The 11,110-nt window shown below is 38.1% G+C and overlaps 1 protein-coding gene across 6 annotated transcripts; it reads right to left on the bottom strand.

Moving 5' to 3' along the window:
• Positions 1-4,496: 4,496 nt before the first annotated feature.
• On the bottom strand, positions 4,497-11,062 carry LOC147494741 (YCF49-like protein). 6 transcript variants are annotated; one of them, XM_086569237.1, is made up of 5 exons: positions 10,673-11,062; positions 10,499-10,577; positions 7,117-7,185; positions 5,192-5,309; positions 4,497-5,081 (listed from the first exon to the last, which is right to left on the bottom strand). In XM_086569237.1, exons 1-4 carry the CDS (start codon positions 10,975-10,977, stop codon positions 5,202-5,204), a joined length of 561 nt encoding a protein of 186 aa, XP_086425363.1. In that variant the 5' UTR covers positions 10,978-11,062; the 3' UTR covers positions 4,497-5,081; positions 5,192-5,201. The 6 variants fall into 6 exon arrangements, with proteins under 6 accessions (XP_086425363.1, XP_086425364.1, XP_086425365.1 ...); XM_086569238.1 differs by having other exon boundaries at positions 5,187-5,309; positions 10,673-11,036; XM_086569239.1 differs by having other exon boundaries at positions 4,497-5,084; positions 10,673-11,036.
• Between the last annotated feature and the right edge of the window lie 48 nt (positions 11,063-11,110).

Genomic DNA, 11,110 nt, shown 5'->3' with positions numbered 1-11,110 from the left:
AATTAGAAGAATTAGGGTTCGAGGATTCAGATTGGTTCGCGGTATGTCCGCTAGATCACGGACACCGAACCGTCGGATCAGTGGGCGAGGTATCCGCCGATTCAGATGCCGACATGTCGGACTAAAATAAAGAAGGAAGGGGAAGCAACAATGGTGGGAACGAAAGTGATAAAGGGTAGAGTGAGAACGGTGAGGCAAGTGAATGCGACAAAATTAACAAGAGAATGGAATGGAAAAGGAGGAGACAAACCCGAATTGGTAGGTAAGAACCAACGGAGCGACTCTAAAGAAATCCGATCGAGACTTGGAGATCTCACGAAAAGTGAGAAAAACAACAAGAAGAAGTTGGAGAGGGCTGGAAGGAAGACGCAAGGTTGAAGTGATGGATTTGGGGGTAGAGAGGGGTTTAAGCGGAGTCTAAGCGGTGGGGTAAAAAGAGGTAATATCGGCCAAGGGACCATGGGAAGGAAGACACGTGGAGCCTCGAAATGGTAAAGGTCGAGCAAATCTTGGCGCGCACGGGACAAATTTGGATGCAATGATGGACCCCGGCCAATAAGGAATGGGAAGGTGGCGAAACCAACACAAGCGCGTAATACCGCCGAAGTGAAGAGGATTGAGGGGAGGTTCTCGGTCCCATTGGCTGTCCGCTGATCACCACAGGGTTCACACGACGGCAAAGGAACCGAGAGGGGCATCTGTAGAGGCCATATTCCAGATATAGAAGGTTATAGGTGGCAAGTGGATCGAAAGTAAGTTAGGATGGAGGAGACCTGATGCTGTTGATCAGGTCTGCGGAATGCCAACCGCTGGGAACTGCTAGAAACTGCCGCGACAGGTGGGAGGACAGATGACGCAGGATCAAGGAGGGATCAACGAAGGATAAGAGGCAGTTGAGAAGAGACATAATTCCAACTGCTCGAAACTGCCCCGACAGGTGGAGGGACCGAGGACACTGGATGGAGGAGAGATGAACGATGGACATGAGGCAGTTGGGAGAGGGGGGGAGTGAAGGATAAAAAGGAAGAGAAGAGGAAAGGAAAGGGAGGGATTTGATTAGAGAGAGAAGACATTAGAGAGAGAGAACACATTAGATTAGAGAGAACACATTGAATTAGAGAGAACACATTTTATTTGATAACACAATCTGTTTGGAGGGCTGGGTGGTTTTAATTAGTTTTTGTTGGTTTTGTTGGTTTGTCGACATATTCAGTTTTATGGTTTCTGCATATTTTACACCGCTATACTTTTAAGATATTGATGTTTGTATATGTTCAAACTCAAACTTGATGATGTTGAATATTCAATACAAACGCTGTTTTGGTTAAATGCCTAGGTAATGTGTTGATGATTTGCAATCTAATTCATGTTCTGTTGGGTTGGCTAGCTAATTCTTTTGTTTTACTTGGATTTAGAATCCTTATGTTGGTTCCCAGGATTTAAACTGGTTAACTTAAAAGAACACTTGTATGTATGATCCTCAAATGATTGACATATTTTAGGACTTGAATTGAGGTGTGATCAGGTGAAACTGATGTGCAATTTATTCCTTGGAGCAAACGCTCAAGAGGTTGGTATTGATGCTCAAATTGACGTCAGCTGTGTGATTGGCAATGTGGTTTCTATTCATGTAAGTTGTTAAATTCTGTGTTAGTGGTAATGCTAGGAGAGTTGTGATATTGATATATTAAAGACACCAAGAAGAAGACCAAAGAAGACTAGAGATTTATTAGGGTTAAAGAGGTTGAGAGAGTCTGAGAGAGATTGTTCTCTACCCAGAGTTACATACTTATACTAACCTAAAACATAATAATAGAAACTACTAGATATGGATGTCCACACTTATAGAAACATGGGACTTTCCATATTGGACATATTATAATCTTGACATATTCTAATACCGATATATTCTAACACTCCCCTCAAGTCGTAATTACTTGAAACTATGCAAATTACAACTTGGATTACAAAAACAAAAGATAAGAATCTTGCTCCCCTTTCGGATAGAATTGTCTTGGTTGAAGAACTCGAACAACCGCTGAGACGCTCGAGGCTGTTGTCGGTGTAGGCAATGACTTAACCCGAATCTTGAAGGTGTACCTCGGTCCAAACTGAAATCATAACACCGGTGTAGTGGCGTCTTTGCTGGCTACTACTCACTTCATTCGTTGTTATGGTTTGTCATAATATAAATTGAAAACAATAACTTGGTGACTTGATGTGCGCTTCTTGGCGCTACTATCAATATCACCATTAATGTCAACAAAATACTATTATGGATACTCACGAAACACACAGTTGAAGCTTGATCGCTACGAAACATACTTGCGGTTGAGGCTTGATCGCTACGAAACATACGTCGCGGTTGAGGCTTGATCGCTACCAAAACATACGTGATTGAGGCTTGATTTGCTACACGAAACATACTTGGTTGAGGCTTGATCGCTACACGAAACTTGTTTGCGGTTTAGGTTTGATCGCTACGAATAATCAAAGAGCTGCAGAGTGGGGATGTCATAATCAAGCCCGAATAGTGGATTGCCTTGTCATGAAGAGTTTGAGGCTTGTTGGAATATGGAGACATGAGTACTCTTCCTCATACGTCTCCATATTCTCCTTCCTTCATATACTACTAAATGTCTTCATATCTCCCTATTCCCCCTCTCAAGTTGGAATATACAAGTCTGTTGAAAGATACAAAGGCTTGTCTATTCCGACTTGAACTTGAAACTGAGAAAACTAAATACCAACTTATACAACCAACCAATGCCCACTTCAAAAAACAATACTTCTAATAGAACATGCATCAAACACAACTCACGATAGAGGGTGGAGGGTGGGTCGCGCCTTTTTATGACTGTGAACTTTTTAACATGACGATGAACAGTACAGTGAATAGTAACTATGAGTGACCGTGAAGCGATCTTTGAACGAAGAAACCGCCGAGAAAAAAATTGAAACTTGAATTGAGATATAAGAACTTCTTTTGAGAAATCCTTCTTCTTGAAACTTGACTTGAATACTATGAAAATTAAAACAAACCGATTTTGATTTTTTTCTATGAGGTTTTCTCTCCTAGCATACCAATGAACCTCGCTCCGATACCATGTTAAATTTGTTAGTGGTAATGCTAGGAGAGTTGTGATATTGATATATTCAGAAGAAGACCAAAGAAGACTAGAGATTTATTAGGGTTAAAGAGGTTGAGAGAGTCCGAGAGAGATTGTTCTCAAGAGTTACATACTTATACTAACCTAAAACATAATAATAGAAACTACTAGATATGGATGTCCACACTTATAGAAACATGGGACTTTCCATATTGGACATATTATAATACTGACATATTCTAATACTGATATATTCTAACATAAGTCTTTGGTGCTTGACTTTCAGCCTCAATTCTATTCTGTGTCCATTTGATTACTATTAGGGATCCCTTACTATTATGTCCAAGTATTTGTTTATGAAATCCATCAAATGGAACTTTCAATGGATTGAAAGTGAACTACAGGAAGTAGATCAGAAGACTTTTAATGGATTCTGATGAGAGCTGGGATATACACTATGCTGACGAAGTAATATTGTAAACTTCGTCTTCCTGTTACTATTATTTGTTGTAAATATTGTCGGTCATGGTATTTGTTCTTGTCGGGACAAAGAAAGAATTAGAGAAGATAATCAGACCTTCATCTGGTTAGCATCCTGCTGTCCATTTTGAGTTGCAACGTCCTTTATTAATCCCCGTTAAACATATCGATTTCAACAAAACCAGGTGAGAGGAAAGATATTTGGCATCAATCGAAGTGAAACAAATAGAAACCTGTACTCATTAGACCCCCTGGTTTCATTGAGATTGTGTTTTGTAGCAACCGAATCAACTGATTGAAGAAGATGAAGAAGAGGAGAACCAATTATTTGACTAATATGAAACGCACAACTCTCATTCCCAATCCACAACATACCATTATCATATAAATCGAGTAGTGAAATTGCAACTAAACCTTCACAAATTAAAAATGGCATAGAAGAAGACCAAAAAGGGGAAGTGTTGTGTTCTCAAGTATCTTGAGACGGTTTACTTCGGTTTCAGGGCAAATATTGAGCCTCGGCAACTTTACATCCCCAACTCCCTCACTGCGCGCTTAAGTTTGAGGCTCTTCCTCCAACTTTTGGTCTTCTGTGTCGTGGTTGTGCATTGGCCTGTGATACACCATGTCAGGATATACATGGTGTTTGGAATAAGTATCTGATCCGATGCATCAACTCTTACTCAGGGTGGCGGCGGCGGTGGTGGTGCAAAAACAACTACTCACTGGGGATCCTGTTATCCTCCTGATGAGCCAGCCATTGAATGTAGTATCACAAATAGTCCTGGTTCAAAACGAGCTTATGTTTGGCAACAACAGACGATGATGCGGGTCAAGTGCTATTGCGTTGAATCTCTTCAGGCACAAAACTCTAAAATGAAGTTACTGATGAAGTTTTCAAGGGTGTTGCTGCTGAACTCTTAAAATATTTCAAATTATAAATCTAAATGTAATTACAAGTTACAACAACGAAAGTTGGAAATCCATAGTTAACACGAGGGATTAAGAGAAGGCAGTAGGGTGGGAAATAATTACACTTATAAATTCCTGTATACCCACAGATTCTGTTCAAACCAAGTGCTGACCGACAAAAGATGACAGCAACCAGCAGAAGTGCAATAAACGTAGCAAGGCTCTAACGTAGCAGGAGAGCACCTTCACACACTCAATGGCTGCCTACTTTCTCTTTGCACTGCTAGGTTGGATAATCTTTAGCCAAGCTACTCGTGAAGATGTTGTAGCGGCAGGAGAGCACCTTCACACACTCAATGGTTGCCGACATTCTCTTTTCACTGCTAACTTGGATGGTTCTTTCGCCAGGCTATGAGGGAATTAAGGTTATAAGGTACCATATACATACAATACATCATTTAGGAAGACTGGGAAAAAGAGACATTTGATGGGTTCTAGATACTGGTAGCTGAGAACTCGAGCCTCAACCTCCATATTGCCAGGTAACATTGTTGTCAGATGAACCCTTAGCCATCAATTCTGCTTAAGAAAGAAGCTAGAGAATTAGACGGTAGGGAAAGGTGTAACTTGCAAACAGACTCAGGATGCACTTCTATTTGACATTGGTGAAGGAACAGATGGAACCTTACAGAAATTATTTTACAGGTTTTCTGAGCCTCCCTGAGAAGATTTGTATATGCGAAATGCAGCAATGCACATAGTGAAGTTACCAATAACTGTTAATGCCGCCTGGAGAGCCACCAGCACCTATAGCTTACCAAAGCTCCACCAAGTTAATATATACTTCACAAGCTAAAAAAGCTAGGGATTGGAAACTTCAGAGTAGAAACAAATAGCCAAAATCTTCGATTATGTAGTAGATGCAATCATGCAGAGCAGATGAACTATGAGAAACTCAAAGAAGCATGCACCCACAAGGATCTAAAACTTTTTATAGGATGTTCAGAGCAAGGATACCTTCTACATTTGTCTAGTTAGTCTGACAACAATTAACATACATTTAGCTGATGTGAACTATAGAAAAGTTTAATGTAGAATAATATCAAAATGTGTTATGCACTCCAGCATTTGTCTTCCTTTGGTATTAACTCTCAGTTGCATGGGCTAAAGTATGCGTGTTGGCGTCTATTTCAATAAGAATAGGATTAATGGACTTGAAATTCTCTTCTAATAATATGCAAGAAAATAGTTATCTTAGACCACAACAAATGGATGAAATACAGTGTGAGCATATTTATTGATAACAGTAATATAAAACACAATTTAAATTTTCAAGTGCGAGGGTGAGATAGCATACTAAGATACATGCTAATTAATAACTTAAAGGGCCAAAAAAAAAAAAAATGACAAGTTGACCACACACACACAACTTAAACATCTTACGAGATTGCAGCAGTCAAACAGGGCTCTGCTATAAACTCCCCTCTTTAGTTAATAAGCTAATTCCTTCCTGAATTTAATGTTCATTACAATACATACTCATGACAGAGTTGTATTTGTAAAAAATTCATCCCATCTCGGGTCTGATGTGGCATTTTTTAATCTCACTTGTAACACACAGGATCAACGGATTGGCATGTTGAGCGGACTGGCCATAAAGCATAAGGGATGAGTTACCTGGGTCCATTTGCACAAACCACAACAGACAAAATCACCTTACTCTCATGTTTGCGCCCATTTTTCAGCATGATTTTAAACTTTCTTGCGCGACTTCTGCAATTGCATACAGGGCATGTTTCCTAATTCCTACTATGGGCTGTTCCCCTGCAGTTGCATATGCTGTGAATTCATAGAATACGTCAATACGCCTATTGCATGCTAACAAAAGGTGACTTCGTTTACCTATCTCCTTTTTTATCTTCTTCACTCTGAAACTTGCGACCACCCTTGGTCCTCAATCAGCAAGTTTGCGACTACGTTGCTCCTCGACCAATATGGAACTGCATGAATATCATCATTGTTGACGTCTTGAATATTATTTCTGCTATTGCATTGTTATTCCCAAGGAAGCAAATATTTTGTACACAGCTACCAGGTCTGTGTACAAAATATTTTGGTTTCATTCAACCTTCAAATTCCGAGTTCAATTGTCAAAGCTTATTCTGTTGTGCTACCATGGGGATTTTATTTATTTATTTATCTCTTTATTATTATTTTTTATTTTTTATTATTTTTATTATTTTATTTATTTTATTTATTTTTATTTTTGTTGTGGGGGGGGGATTTTTAGCACATAATCACTATTATTAACTTCCGTCTACCACCACTTTACAACGACTGTAGGGGGTCAGTCCTTTTCATCTAAGAGTGTAAGTAAGGAAATTTTGTCCCTTGAACTTCTAGATGTGCTTCTTGGTGTGGACAAAACAAAGGATATATGCTTCTGGAAAAAGTGAAAAGAAACAAAAAAAATCTCGAAATAATGTATATAATTAATTACTTAATTAGAAATTTAGGTATATATCGATGGGGACAATAACATATAAAAGTCAATGTACTAATTCATGTAGAATCGATAATACAAAACTTAACCAACTATCACGTGTCAGCTTACACTGAGAGACTCGGCGTTGTAAAAGAAATGCCACGTGCATGCACAAAATGCTCCACCTAGCAGGGGCACCTAGTATAATTGACAAACAAAATCAGTAATATATTAGGATGCTTTACTATCTTATTTACTTTGAGATGCTAGAAAGTAGCAAAAATTACAAACCAAAAAAGAGATGCATGACAAATTCTTGCAACAGGAAAATGCCAGGAACATCACACAGAAGATAAGGAAAAATATACAACAAAATGGTTAAAAAAAGGAAGGTATGTTTGTAGCAGTATTAAGGGGCATATGGTGGGTGATGACTGCTGGCGCTAATGATCGAGTATGTTTTTAGGAGGGCAGGATTTGCTATTCAAAAAGAACACATAGCACAATTTTTAGTGCGCTTTTCTTCTCCCATTGTATAATTTACCATATTTCAAATAAAATATTAGTTTCCAGACAAAAAAAAAAAAACCTGAATCAGAAGACTTTTAAAACCATAGACGACGGACTAAAATAAAAATGACCTATGAGATACAACTCTAGTGTTTGTCATACTAAACATCCTCTAGCTATGTCACCCACTTTTCAGATTCTCCATGTTCCTAGGTAAACGGGCATCTAGCTAAGTCTTGTATCCAGAAGTGGATATCTATACTTCCTCTTTCGACGAGTCTCTGGACTGTTTTTGGAGGTCAGAATGAGATGACTCTGGTAGACTGTATACCAAGGGTTTTTTCTATTTATACTTTTGTTCTATTACTGTGAATGTTAGTGAAACTTTAGAAGGTGAAATATACACAATATATACTATATACGCACACGTTATTTGTTAGTATGCTCTGGAAATATTAAACCTAACATAAACTTCATCACAAGTGTTTGGAAATGATAACATGCATATGCTCACTTTTGAAATAAAAAATTTCATCGTAAGTGCTTGGAAATGATAACATGCATATGCACACTTTGAAATATAAAACTCTAGGACCAAGTCCAACCATCCCCAGTGGCGGAGCCAGGGGGGGCCAGGGTACACCCTGGCGTACCCTCAACTTCACCCAAACAAAAAAAAAAGCTATTAGTTATGGCGCAAGTGCTAAGTGGTAACTGGTAAGAGACAAAAAAGAAAAAGAAAAGGGCGGCATGTGCTCATGAGAAACGAAACAAAAGGGATTGCTGATGTCATGTGATGTGTGATGTACTTGATGTACAAATTTGACTCGTTTAATGCAACAGTACCAAAAAAGTAAATAAGCAAATAGAAAACCCAATAGTACTTGTGCTCCTCTTTATCTCGTATTTATCCACCCATATATAAACCCAAACAGAAACCATCTTGTATCTATAAAAAAAAAAATAGAAAGAAAAATACGAGATAAATGACCGGTTTAATTAAGCAACTTCAAGAGTTAAACGATCGGTTTAATGAAGCAAACACAGAATTACTTCTTTGCATGGCATGTCTTGATCCTTGTGAGTCGTTTGTTGCTTTCGATAAGCAAAAGTTAAAAGTTGATCCATTTTGCTCGACTTTATCCCGATGATTTTTCAGAGATAGATCAGATGAAATTAGCGGATCAGCTTGAAAATTATATCATTGATGTGCGTTTCGATACTAAATTTTGGTAGAGTAAACGGAATTAGCGGCCTAGCCAAAATAATGGTTGAGATGAAGAAAGACATTGTGTACCCATTTGTGAATTTGTTGATTAAGTTGGTGTTGATTTTATCTGTTGCTACTGCTACTGTGGAGAGGGCATTTTCTGCCATTAATATCATAAAGAATCGTCTGCGCAATCGGATGGCGGATGAATGGTTGAATGATTGTTTAATAACATACATTGAAAAAGAAGTTTTTGATAGCATTGATATCGAGTTGATCTTGCAACGCTTCCAAAAGATGAAGAAAGATGACAAAAAAGAAAGGTGCCGAGGACAACTATGAATAAGTATTTGTTTAGATTGAATTATTTTTTCTTTTCTTATTTTTTTTATATTACATTTATTGCAATTATTTTATATGATTTTTTTATGTTCGAAATATACTTGTTTTGTGATCGGGTTTGAATTTTTAGTTAAAAAAAAATTAGTGTTTTTTTTATTTTTTATGCTTGGTTTATGGGTGGCTCACTCTCACTTACATTCCTAGCTCCGCCACTGACCATCCCCTATCCTCATTTGTCTATCTACATCTCACACTTCCTGCATACTTTCCCTCATAAATGCATCCATTTATGCAGTAGCATTCAGAGGCCACTTGAACTGGCATCCAGGACCAGGCGCCACTTCCATTGGCGTCAGACGCCATCTCCACTGGATCCCAGCTATGGAAACCCCACATCATTAAAACAAGTGTTCAAATTCCTCTTCAGACGCCAGTTGCACTGGTGTCCAACCCTAGACGCCACTCTCACTGGCGCCTAATGCTTGTGAACTGTTGGAGGTCTCCTACGTCCCCTTGTCTCTATCGACTGAGGCTATAAGAATGCAGTAAACTAACCATTGGAGTAGATCTTACTATAGCATTCTATGTGGAAAATATTTACAGTAGATAATAAAATTTTACAAACCAACATATAGTAGTTGAATCAGAGTAGTGTCAATTACAACAATGTTATGCATAAAAACATTTTTCCTTTAATCTTTGCTTTTGCAATCTTGAGCTTTCCATAACATTTGATTTCTTTCTCTTTTCTCTTTTTTCCTCAAGTTGCAACTACATTACATGTGAAATGATGGAAATCCTCTAGTGGATATAAATATGGTGTGGACATAGCAAGCCTGCCAAATGGAAGCACATGACATTCTTACTTATGACAGTCCTTATGTTACGTGCTAATTGAATAAGTCTTGGTTTAGTTGCTAATAAGTAGGAAAGAACTAGTCTTCTCCTGGATAGTAGGAGATAGTAGCAAGTTTAGGTTGAGTAAGTACTTGTAACTCTTTCCTATTTTCTTGGTAGAGTGCGTTGTAATCAAACACCTATATAAGGTGTAGTGAATATGGAATAAAGATGACTTATCACTTATCTTAATTGTTCAACTCTTGAGTTGTACCGAGGTCAAAGGTTCCTCTATAAGCCTTCTATCATTTTCTACCATCCTACCTCTTAATTCATCATAGGTTCTAGCAAACAAAAGAGGAACACTCCTCAGTATATACCACCTTAAGTTATAAGAGCATTCATATTATACATAGTAAATTTACTCTAATAATAAGAATATATCTTAAAACCTCATTTTCTGTGATGCCCAACATGTAACAAGCCATTGTCTAAAAACTTATTGCAAAGGAATTTTAAAAGGACACCGAACATTCAACAAGATAATTGAGATAATGTATACATAAGACATTAAACTTAAAAAAGAATTAAGACAATAATAGCATCTCTTACCATACCCCAAGAGAGCCCCTTCCATGATTCATAACCAGATGTCTCACCATATCTCCAAACTAACCCCATTGCTGCAATCCTATACCATAACAAATAACACAAAAGGAAAACAATAGAAGTAAGAAAGTGGCTCTCTCAAACCAAATAAAGAGAAAACCCAGTTCACAGTCTTACCATTCAACAACACTGGAAACATGAATAGCCCAAGTTGGTAATGAAAGAGCATTTTCAGGTTCACTAAGCTGCAAGGGGAACTCAGCAGCAATGGCATCTCCACCATTAGCTACTAAGCTTAAAACTAGCCCCGCACTCACAAGAGATGAAACACTTGTGTTGTTTTTCTGAAGAAATGAATTAATGGAGCTGTCTGTTTTTCTTTGAAGGGTGTTGTTGTGGTGCAATGGTGGTTGAATTGGATTGCGAGAAGAAAAGGGTATTTGTGTAATTGAACATGAAGGTGCCAGTAGTAGAATAGCCATGGCTAAAATTTGAGGTGGCGTTTGCTTAGAATTCTGAATGCTGACCCAAACTCAAATTTTACATTTCAACGGACCACACGCCCCCAAAAGGCCCAAAAGGCCCCATGGCACAAATTAGTGTAAGAATGTATAA

Source organism: Coptis chinensis, chromosome 6 (genome assembly GCF_015680905.1).
Source record: "Coptis chinensis isolate HL-2020 chromosome 6, ASM1568090v1, whole genome shotgun sequence".
Taxonomy (NCBI): domain Eukaryota; kingdom Viridiplantae; phylum Streptophyta; class Magnoliopsida; order Ranunculales; family Ranunculaceae; genus Coptis; species Coptis chinensis.
The sequence above is the reverse complement of the archived record's forward strand: the minus strand, read 5'-3'. Positions and strand labels throughout refer to the sequence as shown.

What these genes read in the sequence shown, in the direction of transcription:
- LOC147494741 (XM_086569237.1), bottom strand. Translation starts at nt 10,977, where the DNA reads ATGGCTATTCTACTACTGGCACCTTCATGTTCAATTACACAAATACCC. An exon ending in GTTTCCAGTGTTGTTGAATG is followed by an intron (nt 10,578 to 10,672) that starts GTAAGACTGTGA and finishes GTTATGGTATAG; the next exon opens with GATTGCAGCAATGGGGTTAG. An exon ending in ACAACGCCGAGTCTCTCAGT is followed by an intron (nt 5,310 to 7,116) that starts GTAAGCTGACAC and finishes GGTAAGCTATAG; the next exon opens with GTGCTGGTGGCTCTCCAGGC.